General features: G+C 35.4%; 1 protein-coding gene across 8 annotated transcripts in view; it reads right to left on the bottom strand.

Annotated features, from left to right (window-relative positions):
- LOC115224197 (striatin-3) overlaps positions 1-21,821 on the bottom strand; it is a 253,651-nt gene that overhangs the window by 28,984 nt on the left and 202,846 nt on the right. For 5 of the 8 annotated variants that reach the window (XM_029794954.2, XM_029794955.2, XM_029794957.2 and 2 more), the window contains one exon: positions 5,988-6,095. The exons of the other annotated variants lie outside the window; for them this stretch is intronic. In XM_029794954.2, coding sequence (XP_029650814.1) covers positions 5,988-6,095 — 108 coding nt within the window. The remainder of the gene's footprint in view (positions 1-5,987; positions 6,096-21,821) is intronic. 8 annotated transcript variants of the gene reach the window in all.

Here is a 21,821-nt window from a genome sequence, read left to right as displayed (position 1 = left end):
TTAAAGGACTGACCACTAAAAGTGGACGGTCAATATGCTAGATATAGACACACATTCTTCGTGGAAAATAGCGATTTTGACATCTATATCTAGCATGCTGACCGTCCACTTTTAGTGGTCAGTCCTTTAAATTTTATATATATATGTATGTATGTATGTATGTATGTATGTATGTATGTAAAATAAATTGTTTTAACAGTGGAACTCAAACTAGATAAAGCTATAAATAATAGCATGTAGAATATTGGTTAAAATCTCTTTGGACACGAAAGTCAAAATCCTGTGGGACCTGAAACTACATCTGTGACCATGACAGATCAAGGGCAGCCTTTGACTCCAAGGGGTTTTTAACCCAATATCCTACACACTATTATTTATAGATCTACTTTGAGTTCCACCGTTAAAACAATTTATTTCATATCTCTAGAAGTTTCTAAAAAGCAATAATATATATATATCATCATCATCATCATCGTCGTTTAACGTCCATATATATATATATATATATATATATATATAACAGTCTGATTTGGTTTCATATCAAAAAGGGGAAAGTGAGGGGTCAAGGAGAAAAAGGGAAAATGGAAAAGGAGAAGTGAAACTTGTTTTGATATAATAACTCTTTTCTAGCTTCAGCACACGGTGCCAAAATTTGGGGTTAAGTAATTGAACAATCTTTGCACTTGAAGACAGCAAAGTGATAGAAATGAGACAGTGGCAGAAACAAAAATAATACCTTATGGTATTTAGCTATGTCCTTTAAGTTCTGAGTTCAAATCCCACAGGAGTTAATAAAATGAAGTACCAATTAAGTATTGGAGGGATGGGGCAGGAAAACTGTATTTGGTTTGGAAGTTGTGTTAAAAAATTTTGTGCTAATGAAAATTAACCCTTTAGTATTCATATATATGCATATATATATATATATATATATATATATATATACAATAATATGTTACATTACTCGATAGTCAAGATAAAACTCTGAGTTTCAGATGCCGAAGTGGAAATCCACAACACCATCTCTTCGGTTATCTGGCTATAACCGAAGAGATGGTGTTGTGGATTTCCACTTCGGCATCTGAAACTCAGAGTTTTATCTTGACTATCGAGTAATGTAACATATTATTGTATAGATAAATTTCCTCTATTTACATAATATTGAGCTTTCTTTCTTTTGTTATCTTACCGTTTTATCAATATATATATATATATATATATGGGAATGAGTAATACAGGTGATTTTAATCAGCTCTCCAGAAGTTTCTTTCCTATTCTTGGCCCCCTGCCCACTTTTATGTTATTTATCTTTCAGTGGCCATGCTGGGGCACTGCTTTCAAGAATTTAGTCAAATGGAATTCACCCCAATACTTTCTTTGAAGCCCAGTATTGGTCTCTTTTGCTAAATTGGTTGTCAAATGGTGGAGGACAAGCATGCACGCAACAGGCTTTTTTCAGTCCCATTCACCAAATCCACAAACAAGGCTTTGGTTGACCTAAAAGTGTAGTAGAAGATGCTTGCCCAAGGTGCCACACAGTGGAACTGAACCTGGTACCATATGGTTGGGAAGCAAGCCTCTTACCACACAGCCATGCCTGCAATTGAGGAAATTGAAACAAAACACCTTGAACTCCGCTCAGAGTAATAAAAACTGGATTTAAACTAAACTGAATAACAATAATAATAGTTTCTAATTTAAGCACAAGGCCACCGATTTTTGTGGAGAAGAGAGTTGTTGACAGGTAATCTATTTTATTAACCCTGTAAGAATGAAAGGAATAAATTTTACCTTGACCAGCTTTAATCTCAGAAAGAGACAAAAGAAATACAAGGTGTTTACCTGATGATATTTAACGATTCTACCATGATAATAATAATAATAATAATAATAACAAAGTAGTTGAAAAAGGTAGGCATACAAATGAAAATAGAGCATATCCAGAAAGCAGTGTTACTTGGCATTGCAAAGAGTCTCCACAATGTCCTTGAGACTTGAACAGAACATACCACCTTAGTTCATGAGAAGCGAACAGCTGGTACATTAATGATACGTCCAGCAACAAGCTGAATATGCTAGGCATGATGATGCTGGTGGTGATGATGGTGATGATGATGGTGATGATGATGATGACGATGATGACAACAACAGATATATTTTTTTTAAAGAAATTAATAATAAAACTGTGATGTTGACGAAGTTTTATGGTGACTGTAGTGGTGGTGGTATTGTCGACAACGATGGTGACTTCAGTTAATTAGGGAGGTAAAGGAGAAATGGATGGAGATAGCAAGATCAATCATCAATAGCAGCATGCTAGTGATTACATATGTGACTGAAGAACCCACAGCAGGACAAACTAGGAGGTTACACCAACAAAGCTTAAACAAACTTGTTAAACAAGTAAATGAGAAACTGAATGTTGTAATCAGGCATGCAACCACTGTTTCAGTTATGATGATGGTGGTGGTGGTGGTGGTGGTTATGATGGTGGTGGTGATTATGATGGTTGCAATGGCAACAGCAATAAGACAACGATCACAAATGACAATGATAACAATGATTTGTTTCCAATTAGTGTGCCAGAAAAGGCAGCAAGGTAAGATAGCTTCCCAAGCACATGGTTCCGAGTTCAGCCTCACTGTATGACACCTTGGGCAAATGTCTTTTACTATATAGCCTCAGGTTAAACAAGGCCTTGTGAGTGCATTTAGCAGACAGAACCTGAAAGAAGCCTGTGTTGGAAGCACTCCGTCGGTTACAACGATGAGGGTTCCGGTTGATCCGATCAACGGAACAGCCTGCTCGTGAAATTAACGTGTAAGTGGCTGAGCACTCCACAGACACGTGTACCCTTAACGTAGTTCTCGGGGATATTCAGCGTGACACAGAGAGTGACAAGGCCAGCCCTTTGAAATACAGCAGGGATCACCACCATCCCTGCTGGAGCCTCGTGGAGCTTTAGATGTTTTCACTCAATAAACACTCACAACGCCCGATCTGGGAACTGAAACCGCGATCCTACGACCGCGAGTCCGCTGCCCTAACCACTGGGCCATTGCGCCTCCACGAAAGAAGCCTGTATATGTATGTAGTAAGGTAAGGTCATTGGTGTGTAGGATAGGATACCCTGTAGTATTCTGACTCTCTGCAACCAGTGCAAATTTTGTTATGGTTAGCTTACAGTGAGGGATCAGTAAGCAAAGGGGTTGATTCTCTTGAGTTTTCTCTCAACCACATTCAAATGTGTTGTACTGTGAAAAGGGCCATGAAGGATCAATTCCTGCATCCCATTCATTCTCCAGAAATCGAAAACAGCAACTGTACAAGAAGTTAGCAATCATTTCCCAAAGTAAACCTCATCTATTGCTGAAATCAACCATGGACTGCAATAGTGAAGCACAGAATTAAAGAACTATTAGTGTGTCAGGGCTATTTGTTTTTCAAACAATCATTATAAACAAGTAAACATACAATAAACAAACAAACAAACACACACACACACACACCATGGGTACTTATTTCACTGAAAGAAAATCTGAGCTCAGAATTGAGAAGAGAGACAACTCCAGATTTAATCAGTTATTATATTTATGGATCTTAGGCATGATGATGATTAGGATGAGGAGAATGTTGCCTAGTTCCAGATCAGATCACAACGTTGAGCTGACTTGTAATCAAAAGCATTCTCTAGCTATGACTATGCCATCTTATTCAGGCATAATGTATACCAATATCCAAGGCTGCATCTTTGTTTTTTTGTTGTTTTTTTTTAATATTAAAAGCTAGGTGAGGTGGAATTTGAAAAAAAAATTTGGTTGGTATTTCCAGCAAATAGGCCAACCATGAGAGGTACCAATATCTGACTAGTGACCGTTATAATGACAGTTAAAATGACCGATGATGACAGTTGAGGGAAGGAAACAATGATGCTGTCAATATTGACCATGATGCTACAATGACAATTACAATGATGATGATGATGATGATGACGACAATGACAGGTGAAGAAGGGAACCATGATGCTGCCAATGTGACTATGATGTTATGATGACAATTACAATGCCTTGTGATGATGACAACGACTACAATGACAGGTGGGGAAGGGAACAACGATGCTGCCGTAATGGTGACAATGATATTGACACAAAAACGATGACAATGACAAAAGCAACAGTGATGACTTGTTATACTTCTGTAAGAGGGGAAATTCAATCAAGCAAGCAAACATATTGGTTGGTACAACCAATTTATTAGTTTCAAATTTTGGCACCAGGCCAGCAAGTTGGGGGTGAGGGGATAAGTCAATTACCTTGACCCCAGTACTCAACTGGTACTTATTTTATCAAATTCGAAAGGATGAAAGGTAAAGTTGACTTCAGCAGTATTTGAACTCAGGACATAGAGATGGATGGTATTCCACAAAGCACTTTGCCCAATGTGCTAACAATTCCGCCAGCTGGCCATCTTCTACCCATTGACATAGACGAAATTTTGAAAGACATTTTGCCTGGCATGCTCATGATTCTGCCAGCTTGCCGCCTTATCCACCAAAATATTGACCAGTAGTTGTTACACTGACATCTGACCATCACCTCATTCTAGTATGAACAACGAGGTAAAATCTTACACTAGGTGGGGTGGGAGAGACAGACAGACAAAGATAGAGAGAGATAGAGAGAGAGAAAGAGAGCTGACATTTGTCAGTTACACTTCTTTTGGTCAAGGAACCAAAATAATGCATAACATGATGATTATTATTATTTGCAAGGTGATGATGATGATGATATCAATTAATAATAATTAAAGAAAAATAATAATGTGGAAAAAAATTAATGTAATTCATAAAAAAAACTGTTTTCTTTTCTCCTTTGTGTGTGTGTGTGTGTGTGTGTGTGTGTGTGTATACATGGACATATGTATAGTATACATTGTATACACACACACAATCATGTTAGTATGAGTGTGTGGTGTGACTGTTTGATATATAAAAAGTGCTTTTAAGTAAACTGAAAGCAAATAACACAGACTGGAAATTTTTTAAAAAGTCTTAATATTAGAGTCTAAATATTTAATATGGGGCTAGTGTGACTTCAGAGTTTCACCAGTAACAGCTCATCAGATACCGACAAGCCATAACTGACGAAACTAAGTCATAGTTACTCTGTATATCACTATATATATATATATATATATATATATATATATAGAAAATAGTAAAAAGTGAAAAAACTACAGAAGGCTTGTTTTAAAAGGTTAAAAAATATATATTTGAGTCAATATGTCTGAAGAATGTTATAAATTTTTTTCTTATAATGACATAGTTTAGAAGAAATGACCGGTTTCGCGTTCAGCTTTTCAAATTTCTTACATCGTTATGTTTACGTTGAGTAGAGTTATCGTTATGTTTATGTTGAGAAGAGTTCCCTTACACCGGAAGAAATCACTTATTACCTCCCCTTATATGGAACTCTTCTCAACATAAACATAATGATGTAAGAAATTTGAAAAGCTGAACGCGAAACCGGTCATTTCTTCTAAACTATGTCATTATAAGAAAAAAATTGATAACATTCTTCAGACATATTGACTCAAATATATATTTTTTAACCTTTTAAAACAAGCCTTCTGTAGTTTTTTCACTTTTTACTATTTTCTATATATTCAACCACGTGCTTTCACAAACCAACTTTCTCATATATATAATATATATATATATATATATATATCACAAAAGCAATAAAATCACTCCTACTTCCAAGGTGAAGGGAAAAAGGTGGTGGTGGTGGAGGAGGAAGTAAGTTAAGGTGGAATGATAAAAAAAAAATGTGGTTAGGGTGGACACGATGGATAACTGGGAGGTAGAGAAATAAACAAAACGAGAAAGAGATAGTGAGCGAGAGTGGCTGAGCATGAGTGAGAGGTTGAGCATGAGCGAGAGTGAGAGCGAGAGGTTGAATGAAGCAAGAGGACACTAGTTCACTCACTTTGACTTCCCTTTTTGCCCTTGCACTCTTTCTTATACTGCTCCTTCAACTTGGATATAAGCTGCTGATCGACGGCCCAATCCTCCGTAGGTGACAGGTCTTTCTTCTCTATTGTAACAACAATACACACAGACATACAGACAGATAGACATACAGACAGACAGAAGTGGCATGTTAGAGATTAAAATAAGATATAAAAGAAAACTGCTGCACAGGTGTCACATGGGAGGAAGGGCTGGACACACAGGTACTGGGACCAGGGTCAGGTTTTCAAAAGGAACCATATGGCAAGAAAAGAAAGGACTTGGAACTTATTATGATTACATGTGTAAAGTCATATCCAGCACATTCGAGTTGAGTGTACTTGGATGTGAAAAGACCTTCCACTGTGGAGATAGTCCTGAGAGAAAATTCTCCTTTAAGACATTTGAAAACACAAGTTGGGCATCACAGTGAATGACATCACTGGATTGTAGGACACACGTTTCGGTGTGGCTTCACTCAAACATGTTGAACATGACTTTACACAAATATATTTCCTTCAATGCTGCTTCATGCAACAATTTATATATATATAAGCTGAGGCTTTTACTCTGTTGCCCCTCTGAGTTTTCTGTTATATCATATTCTACAGCAAACAAAGTAATAGGGAAACTCAGATTGACAATAGAGAAAAGGCTCAGCAAACTGTTGCATGTACAGAGTAACATAACTGGATGGGACAGGAGAAGAACTGGAGTTGGTTATTGGCTGATGAATAAAAAAAAATGGATCAGAATAACCAAAGAATAACAACATGGGGTGGAGCAGACAGGGATGGGAGAAGGGCAAATAATACCAACTTTGTGCAGAATAATTATTTTGAAAACGTATACCACTGGACAATCACACACACATACACAAAAGAGAAAAACACTCCTTTGCACATCCTTAACTAACACCTAGCCTAGCTAACACCTTGTTTAACTGATACCTGCCCTAACCAACACACATGTTCAAGCTAACATCTCTCCTAGCAAATTCCTTACCTTAGCTAACGCTTGCCCTAGCCAACACTAGCTGCTACAACTAGTTAATATATTATCTAACACTCTCCTAATTAACAAGCTAATGAATGAGCTTCTACATGGTTGTTTGACCTACTACAAATACCAGTCAAATTTCCTTCAAATCTCACCATTACCTTTATCAGAAAGGAAGAGTACATCCTCTCAGACTGACTAATACTATGTGAGTAGAATTTTAGAGACAGAAATTGTGCAGAAGCATGTTGTGTATATATATATATATCTTCATGGTGAAGGCACGTGGACTAGTAGTTAGAGTTTCAGGCTCTCAATCATAAGGTCGTGGGCTCTTTTTCTGAACCAATAAGTGCATAGTGTATCCTTGAGCAGGGCATTTTATTTCAGGCTGCTCCAAATCTACTCAGCAGATAACTGGTACCAGCTGAATCCTGATGCATCATCTCCCTCCAACCAGTCATGAAATACTCAAAGTTCTGCTGGTTCAAAAGTAGGAAGACAAAGAGGACAACTATGTCTCACTTTGAATACATAGACACCAGTAATACTAGTTAAAGCAATGCTACAAGCTACCACACTCACTTTGAGTGACTGATATATGATTTTCATTTTTGTTTTTTTTGTTATTGCAAAGAGATTTTGTTCTTGTCTTTTCATTGGTTAAGGTAAAGGAGATTAACACAGGAAATAAATAGGTGCTCTCCAAACAAAGTTCACCCTGTTACAGATGTTCCTTTGTCCCCATAACCCCTAACCCCCCACCCCAGCCCCCATTACAAATGCAGTTAGCCAGTGATTGATCCATTTGAAACCTACACCTATTGACACTGTTATCCCAAATTGTGATAGACAATTTAAGTTTAAAAAAAAAAGTAACTTTTCCATGGAAACATGCCTTAGTAAGAACACAGTGGAGGGGTGGTTTGTTTGTTTGTTGGCTAGAGGATCACATAATTATTTCCCATCATTTTACTCGAGCTTGCAGTTAGAAGGGTGGGTTGGATTACCTGTGACGCAAATTGTTTTCGTAGCTGGCTGGATGCCTTATCCTAACACTAACAACATGACTAAGATAAAGTAGAACATTTGTCTCTAGCCCTTCTCCAGATAAACTGGAGTAAACAGTGCTAGGTGGCATGCTCAGAGCAGGTAGAACTCAATGACAACAGTAAGATCTGATCCAGTAATCAAGTGATCAGGTCAATAACCCTGAATCATAACCTCACAACCGCTGAACATTAGAAGGGGTTTAAGTTAGTGAAACTGGTTGACTGTACGATTTTTATTTCAATGTCTCTAAATGAATCTGGTACTTGCACCAAATTTTGCAGCCCAAACTCTTTCATGGGAGGAAGGGAGGCATTTACAAGTGTGTGTGTGTGTGAGTGCATTTGCATGTTTGGTTGTGCACCTGTAGGTGTAAATCTGCATGTGTACATATGTGCTGCAGTAGGTCAGTGAACATCTGTTAATGAATGTCTGTAGTGCGAATTTCTATACTAACTGGCATTATAGAAGATTCTGTCACACCTACATGTTATAGAAGGTTCTATCACCAGCCACATGTTATAACAAGTGCTATTATAGCAATATGTCCAAGTACATTCTATTACTTTTGCATAGAATATTGGGATTTATCACAACTACGTGATCTACAAAATACTTGCTCCACTCCAGTAACACCATCTCTTCATATCACACCTCCCTACTAATTATTTCTTTCACTGCTATTAACACTTTAGTCTTAAACGATCAACTGACTGTCAAAGCTAGGACATTAAACGAAACTGCAAATTCATGTAGTAAAAAAAAAAATGGGGTAAAGACCCCCTTCAGTCAAGAATGACCATGGGATTGCAGCTAGAATGTTACCCTCCAAGGCACAAGTCTGGGTAAGGTTGTTTATATGGAAGACCAGCAGTCACCCATGCAAAAAATCCTTCCCTCTCCATGCCACCGATACTTTCCAAGGGAAAGGCAAAGGCCTACATAGTTTGGCACCAGTGATGTTGCAACTCATTTCTACAGCTGAGTGAACTAGAGCAACATGAAATAAGGTGTCTTGCTCAAGAACACAACACACAGCCCAGTCATTATGTATATTCATATGACATCAACTGCATTAAAGTTTCAGTGAAGCTAGTGGCCATAACTTAACCTGTGTGATATGGTTATGTTGAACCTGAATGTTATATCACACCATTTAAAAATAACAACAACCCCATTGTCGTCATCAAAAAGAACCTCTATTTGGTCATTTGACTGATTAGAAATGGTCAGGCTACATAAAGAAAAAAAAAAAGATGCAATTGTCAGAGCTGGAGCATCTTTGATCATGGGGTCAGTTGTTCTGACCAATGAGGTCAGAGGTAGTTTCCAGTACTCAACTTGGTCATGAAAAGAGGTAGGTTATCTCTGTACAACATTATTGATTAGGAAACTGTATTATATGTGTGCATATCTTTTCAAAGCTAAAATGATTGCAGTGACCCAGCATGGCTGTAGTCCAACAATTTAAGTGAACAAAAAGATGACTCATCAAAAATGGGGGGAGTTATTTGGTACAAATATTTTAGGAGAGGCTGTTTTTACACCTTTTTCTCCATGACAGCACAACTGGAATAGTTTTGCTTGGAGCAATTACTATTTTTTTTTAGTTGAATAGTCTTGCTCCTATTAACCACTCAACCATGAAAGTAGCAGTGGGAGGAAACTCAAGGTAGTAAACTGAGACAAATACAGCTATGTGATTTGTCCATGAATACAACTAGAGTAACAAGAGTAAAATCTACAATCCAAAATTAATGGTAGTTGTCTATGTTGGCACTGATAAGATTTGAACTCAGAACCGTATGGTTATGGTAGTAGAGCATCTAAATCTCACAGCCAGTGATCTATTCTGCATACAAACAGAATTTGAAGTAAAGAAATGCCTTGGGGTTAATTTCATATTTAAGGTGTAACTAGAGTTCTCAGTTGAGCCATGGCCATCAGGACTATATTGGCCAATGTTTTTTCTAAGAAAGTAGAATGCAATGAGGGAGAGTGGATTTCTATTTCTGGCAACTCAACAGACTATATAGAGGCTCCCTCACAGCATCAACCATTTTCAGTGTCCCTATTGCTAAAACATGGAAGGTAACTAAAAAAGAAATCTACACAAGGGTAAAGTACAGTGAGACATTTGTTTTTGCCTAAAGCTTAAAATGTAAACAGTCTTTGATATTGAAGTAGATTAACAAATTTACTGTTTTCAAAATTTGATGGTAAAGGACTGAAAATATTTTTAAAATGCTGAATGGTTTGGGAATGTTTTTCTTTTTTTATTTGGTGGGAGGATGAAATGAAAAAATACAATTTTTTTGAAATTTATGTTGTGACTAATAGTCAATTTAATATTCAATGAAACTGGTGGCAGTGAATGGCAAAATTGATAGAACATTAGACAAACTATCCTTGTGTTGTATTTCATTACATCCATTCAAATTCTATGTTCAAATCCTAACAGGGACAGAACTGCATTTTATCCATTTGAGAGTTAAATCAGAGAGTTTGATGTAGATGACTAGACTCAGCCTCCTACCCTTCAAAATTTGTGCTAATATGGCAAAACACGACTACTATTACTCCTGTTAGCAGTGAATTGGCAGAATCTTTAGTGTCAGAATTCCTTGTGATATTCATTTCAGCTCTCTATGCCCTGAGTTCAAATCCTATCAAGGTCAACATTACCTTCCATCATTTCAGGGTCAATAAATAAAATACCAGTCCAGAGCATTGAATTTGTGAAATTGTTAGACAGTCACAGAAGAAGTCTTGCAGTATCTATTGCAGCTCTTTGTATTCTGACAGCAATACGTCATCAATCATGATAGCAAGCTTCATAGACTCTTGTCTTTTTCTTGGACAACATCAGTAGCATGGTGAGAGGAGACTTGCTACATGAGGAAACTGCTCATCTTTCCACCCCAAATGAAACATTTGCCAAGACCTGTACCTTTAAGAGGAACTTTCCAGGTGCAGCTCTATAGATGCAGAAGTTATATCAATTTACTTGTATCACATTTCTGACAATAATGTCTCAATTCTTTCATTTCCTTTCCTTTCTATCATTGTTTCTGATGTAGCAACTTCCTAGTCAAGGACAAGCTCTGGAAGGATATACTATCAATAAATCAGTACCAATATACAACAAATATTTTACTGACCCTTGGAAACATGAAAGGCTCAGTTCTCTCCACGATGATGTGGACTGATGATGGAGAAAGAAAAAAAAGAACTCCACAAAAAGACACATATTTCAGGAGGTGAAAGTCTTGACATGAGCTCTGTTTTATTGAATTTGTAATGATGAAAGGCAAAATTGACCTCAAGGAGACTTCACCATGGTAACATAAAGCAATACAACTAAATGCTTCAAGACTAAATTCATTGCTTTACACAGTAACAGTTTCTAACAAGGTTTATGTTAAAAGAACTCATAGAGTCAGAAGAAATATTACAAGGCATTATCATTTTCTGATGCTTTAACAATTTTGCCATGTCAGCCTAATCTTGTCTGATGACAAATATCAGTGAATGCAAGAGTGAGAAAGAATATGAGAGAGAGAGAGAGAGAGAGAGAGAGAGAGAGAGAGAGAGAGTGAGAGAGAGAGGGAGAGAGAGAGAAAGTGAGTGAATGAACATGGTCAATTGGTGAGTGCAGAGGACAAGCATGTGAAAGGGTGCAAGTGTTCAAGTGAGTCTAGTGTGGCTAGAATAAGGGGCACTTCATGCAAGTGAGAGTAAATGCAAGTGGAACTATGTGCGTCTTTGTGTGTGTGTGTAAGTTCACAGGAAGAGTACAGGATGAGGAATATCACCAAGTGAAAAACACCTAGCCTAGTAGTATCTATTCTCTTGCCCTCACCTCTATTTTTTACTTTGGGATAAATGAGGCTTAAGTTGATCCCCACCACCGAGACAATTTTGAACAGAAAACTGAAAGACACAAAGTATGAAACAAAACAGTCTTGTAGATTTAGCCCAGTGCTTTGTTATATATGATAGTTACCACCACTGGCCTCAGAAGCACAGCCAACATCTACAGTGTTATCTACTTGTCACTCCGTCTATTGAGCTAGCATTCATGTTTTTTTTCCCTTTATTCCTTTCTGTCAAGGAGCTTTGGCTCAAAACGTCAAAAACTTGTCCATTTTTCGAGAATGTCAAACTAATGCACCTTGTTTGTTTTTCCCTAACTTATCTCTGACTTCTGTTTTTGTACATTTGAACTATATCTATATCTATATATATATTCTTTATCTTTTACTTGTTTCAGTCATTTGACCGTGGCCATGCTGGAGCACCACCTTAAAGGGTTTTAGTTGAACAATCAATTCTAGGATTTATTCTTTTTTTAAGCCTAGTACTTATTCTATCACTGAACTGCTAAATTATCAAGTGCTGATGGGTGGGGTGGGGGTCAAAAACAGACACAAAGTCATGCACATATGTGTGTGTGTGTGTATATATATATATACAAATATATACACACACACACACATACAACGGGCTTCTTTCAGTTTCCATCTACCAAATCCATCTTCAAGGCTTTGGTCAGCCTGAAGCTATAGTGAAAGACAGTTGCCCAAGATGCCCCGCAGAGGGACTGAACCCAGAACCATGTGGTTGGGAAGCAAGCTTCTTATCACACAGCCGTGACCGTGACTGTGCTTATATATATATATATATATACATATATATATATATATATATATATATAGTAATTTAATACAGTTTTCAATTGTACATCAATTTGGATAGTTGGAAACTACCAAATGGACTGTATATGTAATTCAAATGTGTTCCAACCTTCTCACATTACCATGCTGGTTGTACTTGGAAATTATGTTAAAGGTACACGTGTCAGTGGAATACTCAGCCACTTTACACACTAATTCAATGAGTATGTTGCTCAGATGACTGAACAACTTGACACCCATACATCAAAACTAACAGGAGGGTCCATCCTCATTATAATCAGTGTGTGTAAGTGTGTATGTGTGTAGTAAGGTCTATAGTAGGAAATAGGACAATGAAGATTAAGTGTAGATCAAGTGCAAAATTGTCAGTTATATAACACAGGTATTACAGTCTCGTAGTTGCAAAGACACCTTCAACAATACTGAGTTTGAATATGTAACCAACAGCTGGGCATTTACCTTAAAATCTAACATGACATTGTATAAAAGACTCTTTTCGTCTGTAGGCTGTTACATGATGCATAGTAGAACTAGATTAACACATATGGTGAGAAAAATCAACAGGTCACTTTAACCTAAAGTCTATTACACTAATACTAAAGTCTGTTAAGTGATGGCCAACAAAAGGCTCAGTCATAAAGTATATTACAGGATCATTAGAGTAAGTGAAAGACTAGTATGTCAAGGACCCAGTTTGAAGTACTAGTCTCTACTTACAACACACGAAAATACACTATTAGGATTCCTGTCAATAAAGACCATCACAAATTTATCAGCTCAAGTGACTATTCACTTAACCCTTTAGTGTTCAGATTATTCTGTTAAATGTAATACTTTTTTCACTCAAATTGTTTTGAATTAATCATACATTATCTTATAGCTTTGAAGTTTCAATGGTATGGTAGTTTATTCTTAGAATGTCAGTGTAGGTTAGGTGTGAGAGGCTAGATATGGCCAGTTTGAATGAAAAAGCATGTAGGATATTTGGGCCGGATATGGCCGGTTTAAACACCAAAGGGTTAAATAAAGGCTCAAGAATGTCTGGTCATTACTAAACTAGGATTTGGTAAGTCAGTCCACACACATTACTTTTTACTTTTATATGACTTAGAGGGAAAAAGTTAGTTACCATGACCTTTTGCATGACTTCTGAGACTAGTGATGGTAGGAAAGAAGAAGCTTGGAATTTCAAAGTTTTCCTGAGATTAAAGACTTAATATGAATGTCTACAGCAGAGTGATGGATCCTGCTAAAGGACCCAAATAAATTCATGCAGTTTCAGTCTTGCCAGTTTCACCCCACAAGGCTTTGGTTGATCTGAGGTTATGGTGGAGGACAGTTATACATGATGCCATGCAGTGGCGTTAAATTAGGAAGTTCTGTGATTGTGAAGAGAAACTCTTAGCCACACACTGCCTGTTACATTCATTACTAATGCATGTTATGGGTCACTGAAAAAATAAACTAATTAGCCTATGACCCTGTCTAGTTGCCTACAAACCTAGCTCAATCTAAGCTTTGCCACACTCTCAACACAGTTTTGAGCAAACAGAAAGAACAAGACAAAGAGAAGAAAACAGATTTTTCGCCAAGGGAAGAACTCAGATCATCAAAAACAGAAAGTGGTGGGGGGAAAAAAAAAAAAAAAGAGTCAAGCTTTAAGACATTCCAGACAAATAAAGAAAATAATCAAGCATAATAAAATTGGCAAATAAGAAAAAAGGGGGGAAAAAATAAACAAACAAGGAATATTTAAAATAAAACAACTAGAACATAAAAAAAAAAACATTTAGAGGCAACACAGCATCAAAACAAAGCAACAAATCAAACAAAAGGTGCATGGCAACAATAAAAAAATAAAATCAATTGTAATTAATAAATCAATAAATAAACAATTATTTTTCCTTCTTTTCATTTTCTGTCATCGTGGTCGGAATTGAAAATGAAAAATTATTTTTATCATTTTGCTTTTCTTCTGCTTAAAGAGTATTTGCAAGTAAAGGCACAGATATTTAAGCATCACAACTGTAAAGGAAACTTGATCAAAGCATTTGGTATGATTAAAGAACAAGCAAACAATTTATACCTTCAACTGTTTCTTAATAACAAAATAGAATCTACCATCAACTTGCCCTACACTTAAGTTAAAACTACGAAGTCTGGGTATATATATATATATATATATATTATATATATATATTATATATATTATATATATATATATATATAACTTATAATATAGACATATACATATATACACTTATAATATATACATACGTATATGCACACATAAATATATTACATAATATATATATATATATAGAATATATAATATATATACATATATAATATATATACATATACATATATATATACATATATATATATATATACATATATATATACATATATATATACATATATATATATATATATATATACATATATATATATATAATATATATTATACATATATAGATATAATATATATATATAGATATATACATATATATATATATATATACATATATATATATCATATATAAGAACATATATATATATATATATATACATATATATATATATATACATATATATATATATATATATACATATATATATATATATATATATATATATACATATATATATATATATATACATATATATATATATACATATATTACATATATATATATATATATATAATATATATAATATAATAGTATATATACATATATATATATATAATATATATATATATATACATATATATATATATATATACATATATATATATATATAATTATATATATACAGATATATTATATATAGACATATATATATATATATACATATATATATATATATACATATATATATATATATATACATATATATATAATATATACATATATATATATATATACATATATATATATTATATATATATATATATAATATATACATAACCATACATCTATATATATATAATTACATATATATAATATATATTATACATATATATATATATATACATGCACATATAATACACACATCTATATAATCCATAGAAACACAAATTGAGATGGACAAGAGTAGCAAACTTACAGGACTGTAACTACATTTCAGCCATTTGCCAAGTGACTATGTGCCAAGTGACTATGTGCCAAGTGACTATGTTGCCAATTGCACTATAGGTTATTTGCAACTCCATTTCTACTCTTCTATTTAAATTGCAAGATATCATCTCCAGAATATAATTTATCAACCGCTTAATATTAACAGGATAAGGTTAGGCAATTAATGTCCAATACAACAAAGTGTCCCATTTTGGTTCAATGTGAGCAATAAGAAATAACCATAGAAATCAAATTCTGAAACTTTAACACACACAAAAAAAAAATAGACAACAGGCACAAAAGACTATTTTTGAGGCAAAATATAGGCTGGCTAATGAGATTCGAACCACAACTCTATAGCTTATCAGGTAACTGTATCAGTGATAACATGACAGATACATCTTGGGATAGCAAACCCCGAGGAAATCACTTCTTAAATACCGACTTCTATTACTTAAAGATAAGTCTAATATATCTACAAGTGAGTTTCCCAACAAGACGAGGACACAGGGTAAACTGCTAACCTTTAGGTCCTCTGCATTAAGACATCCACAATAACAAATATCCAGAATGTGATAAGATTAATTAGCCCCACTGATGGATATATCTGATTAGGAAAAAATGAACTATTTGGATAATTATCACACTTGTATGAGATGAGAATGTTTCTGTGTCCACACACATTCTCCCACCACTATCTCTCCAAACTGTAATATTTTCAAACAAATAGCATTTACCAATATATGTATGAAAAATCTTCCATCTGAGCTAATAATACAAGTTGTAAGAAGAAAAAAATAATTAATACTGCCATGACTACAAGAACCATGAATTCTAATTACAATCATAGAACAATTTAGCTACAACACAATAACATCAGCAAAAACGACGACCTCTGACCTATGGACTCATTTTCAATAAATGTTTGTGGATTTTTCAGTAGTTCACAACTGTATGTGTAAAAAATATATACAGATCGATTTTGCACTGGTTTTTGATGACAAGTCTTTCAGCTGCTCCATTCACTGAACTGTTTAGGGGGTCTGTCATGAACCCCAAGACTCATAAGGCTCGAGCATAACCCCGTTTCCATGGCACATAAGTGATTCATATTACAACACTCGCTCCTGAATGGGAAGCTAGTCCATCACAGGGTTAACTTCACAACTATTGCTCAAGCAATGTGAAATGAAGAACTTTGCTCAAGAATGCACTACGCAGCCTGGAATTGAAACCACAATCATATGATCAGGAATGCAAATACTCTGACTATTAAGCCACATGCCTTCACAACTGAACAAAACAACTTACTCATTGTATTATTGTCTGAGTTTTATAATGACAGTTGTTCACTAAACCCTTAGACTGTATGACACAGTGTTTCACAAGGTTGAAGTTACAGATACAGTCCATCCTGTATCATTATAATTTAAGTGAGTGAATATTCAACAGGCTGTGTTGCCAGCCTCACCTGGCCGCCGTGCCGGTGGCACGTAAAAAGCACCATCTGATCGTGACCGTTTGCCAGCCTCATCTGGCACCTGTGCCGGTGGCATGTAAAAAGCACCCACTACACTCATGGAGTGGTTGGCGTTAGGAAGGGCATCCAGCCGTAGAAACACTGCCAGATCAGACTGGGCCTGGTGCAGCCTTCTGGCTTCCCAGACCCCAGTTGAACCGTCCAACCCATGCTAGCATGGAAAGCGGACGCTAAACGATGATGATGATGATGTGGTACTCTCAATGTAATCCTCAGACAAACTCAATGCAACAGTACTTTGAATTCAAGTGATAATTCACTTAAATAAAGGCTCGAGAATGTCTGGTCATTATTAAACTAGGATTTGGTAAATCAGTCACACAGATTACAATTTTTCACCTGATTTAGAGGGAAAAGGTTAGATACCATGACCTTTTGCATAACCTCTGAGACCAGTGATGGTGGGAAAGCTGCTCAGGATTTCAAAGTTTTCTTCATCACTTTGAATTAACGGAGGCCATATCTGGCAGAAGACACTTGCTTAAGGCGTCAATGTACTGAGAACAAACCTGAGATTTCGAGACTGCAAAGTGAACATTTTAACCATTCAGCTATGCCTGCACCCATGTAAATATACATATAGACAAAGATTAAGGAACAAATTTCCTCAGGACACCCAAACATATACAAGCCTTATTTATGTTTCCGTTTCAAAACAAGTACATCATTTAATTAGAGACTAATTTAATGAAAATAACGAAATAATTGATTCTTATCGACAGAATTGTAAATCTCGAACAAGAACAAATACTAAAATAAAAAGTAAATATTTCATTACAGAAACATCACCAGAGTTAACAGAACAGTAATTAAACAAATTATACAAAGAACTAAACAAAAGAAAAAACAAAGATCATGTAGTTTACTGAAAGCATTGTCATGTCAGTACATGTATATATATATATGTATATATATATTATATATATATATATATATATATAATATATATATATATATATGTATATATCATAATAATAAATAGGAAGGTGAATGAAAACCACCACTTGACAATGTGGAGTTGGAGAAATACTTATTTATTCAGTATTTAAGCTTTAACAAGTTTTAATCTTAGACAGGAAAGCTTGAAACAGAAATCATGACATGTATAGAGATACAATAGGACTTATGATATATAGAAAGATGATAAACACTAAACTCATCACAAGACATAAAGATATTCCCTAACACTGTTAGGATATTTATAGACATAAACACTAACACTTATGACATGTCGAGAGATACACACACACTATTATTATTATTATAAGCTGTGCATCTCTGTACATCATAAGCAGCATCAGTGTTTAATGCACTTGTGCCAGTGCCATGCAGTAGCAATGGTACTGGTGCCGTGTAAAAAGCACATTGTGCACTGTAAAGTGGTTGGTGTTAGGAAGGACATCCAGCCGTAAGACCATGCCAAAACAGACAGTGAAGCCTGGGACAGTCTTGTGACTAGCCAGCCCCTGTCAAACCACCCAACCCATGCCAGCATGGAAAACATACATTAAATGATAATGGTGATGATGATGATGCCAAAACAATGTTTGTATGTGTCTACATGTCATAAGAGTGTTAGTGTATATCTTTGCGCATGTCATAATAGTACTAGTGTTAATGTCTGTATATGTCCTTACAATGTCAGTGTGCTTCCACATGTCATAAAAGAGTCAGTCTACCTCCACTAATGTCATTACAATGGAAGTGTTAACACCTGTTTGTGCGTACCTGTATAATTGTTAATGTGAGTGTACCAGTACAAATGTGGGTGTACTTGTATAAGTGCTAGTGTGACACATATGTGTTTACTTGTCATAATAGCTTTAGTGTGTCTCTGTATCTGTACATGTCATAACAGTATTAAAGCCAAAATACTGAAAATATCCATCCATCTATCTATCATCATCATCATCGTTTAACGTCTGCTTTCCATGCTAGCATGGGTTGGACGATTTTGACTGAGGGCTGGCGAGCCAGATGGCTGCACCAGGCTCCAATCTTGATCTGGCAGAGTTTCTACAGCTGGATGCCCTTCCTAATGCCAACCACTCCGAGAGTGTAGTGAGTGCTTTTTACATGCCACCGGCACGGGGGCCAGTCAGGCGGCACTGGCAACGACCTCGCTTGAATCTTTTTACATATGCCACCGGCACAGGTGCCAGTGAAGCGACGTTGGTAACGATCACACTCGAATGGTGCCCTTTTATGTGCCACGGGTATGGAGCCAGTTGGCTGCTCTGGCAACGATCACGCTCGGATGTTGCTCTTGGCACCCTACTAGCACAGGCATAAGTGCCAGTAAGGCGACGCTGATAACGATCATACTCGAATAGCTGCTCTGTCAACGATCACACTCGTATGGTGCTCTTTGCACCCCGCTAGCACGAATGCCAGTCATCGAATTGATTTTGATTTTGATTTATATATATATATATATATATATATAAAGTGATGGCTTTCATTACCTCCCAATTTATAGAGTAAATCACAAAAAAAAACAAAAATAAACAACAAAGAAATATATGGACAGCAAACTGAACTGAAATTCATACAAAACAAACAAAAAATTTAATTATCAAAGTAAAAACAAAAAGAGCAAAGCTAATGTAAGGTCAACCCAATGCTGGAAAGAGTTAGGAAAAAATGGTCAGGTACATTCAAACAACTTGGAGTACATTACATGTTCTATTGAAAAATAGATATAACAGATCATGGGTGTTTGAGGTGACCAATATGCAACTGAGCCAATGAGGGAGGCTTTGTGGTGTTGTTTGAACTGCTAGAAATAACAGCCAAATCTCACACAAATATAACCTGCCTGTCTTACAAGAGAAAGGAGACATTGGATAATGCAAACCTACACAGATAATGAATAAAAGCTAGAATGGCCTTCTCTGGATCATCTAGATCTTAGACCTATGACTTCAGAGCTAACCCAGGATTAATTAATAACATTGGTGTTATAAATAAAGCAGCCCCTATGTGGTCACTTGTCCTGCTAGAAATAGTGATAATATTACCTTCAAATCACATTTTATCAGACTAAAAAGAAAGTTACAATGTGTAATGTAACCTATGTAATATGTCTAAAATAAAACTTGATGGTCACTTTGATCATGAGTTTGCTTGATCAGGGTTGACCTAAGTGTAAACAACTTGAAATATACACTAAATGAATTTTTTTTTTTCAAATTCATTGTTAATTCGAAACCCTAACAAGACCCCCAACAAGATAACAACTATAATTGCACTCAGCCTGCAGGTCACGTCAACTCCTCCACCCAATCTACCTGAAACTCTCCCAGTAGCTAGATTTTGCATACCTCAAACTCACTCTATTCACTGGTACTCATTTAACACAATGAAAACAAAATAACATTAAATTAACTGGAAGAGAACATTTATAAAACAAAATTAGCAACATTAATCTTACCACATTGCAAATATAAATGTACAACAGTGCATGTGTGTATGTGTATGTATATATATATATATATATACATACACACATACATATATAGCATAAATATATATATAGCATACATGTCATAGAGAGTGAAAGAGAGATAAGAAAAGCATATGTGTACATGTCATAAGAAACAACAGCACTCAACACCACTTTGGTAGAATTTATTATAGCATTATATAATACCATCACCAGGATACATTATACATCATTCTGTGACAATATGCTATAGTTGTGTAATTCACTCTTCTAATGCACAAGATGTTTATGCAGTAAATGAGTGATTCGTATATCTATAACATAATTTCACAAAACAATTTATAGTGTATTACAAGTGGTTGTATAACACAGATACACACACACTCACACACACATATTTAGACACAAACACATGCTAAAACACACACACACACACACACACATATATATATATATATATTCTCACACAAACACACATATTATATATATTCACACACCCGAAGAGATATATGATGGACTCTCATTTCCAGTTGTTTAATCTAATGAACAACCTGTTCATTGAATTAGTGGTCAAAGTATCCAAGTGTTTTACAGACACAGGTGTACTCTTTACATAACACTCAGGTAGGCTCAGCATGTCACAAGGGTAACACTTCAGTTACCTTTATATGTAAGAATATCTCTGTAAACATTTCAATGTGGTCATGTACACAAGCACACACTTGTAGATTGATGTGCATACATATACATACGTATACACATACATACATATACACACATATAAATATACATATATCATGTGTACACACACACACACACACACATATATATATACACACACACGTATGTATCTGTGTATATATATATATATATATATATAAACATATATATACAGATACATACGTATATATATATATATACACACACACGCACATATATACATACACACATATCCATA

The sequence above is a fragment of the Octopus sinensis genome, linkage group LG25, assembly GCF_006345805.1.
Source record: "Octopus sinensis linkage group LG25, ASM634580v1, whole genome shotgun sequence".
Classification (NCBI taxonomy): domain Eukaryota; kingdom Metazoa; phylum Mollusca; class Cephalopoda; order Octopoda; family Octopodidae; genus Octopus; species Octopus sinensis.
This window is presented reverse-complemented; position numbering and strand designations above follow the sequence as displayed.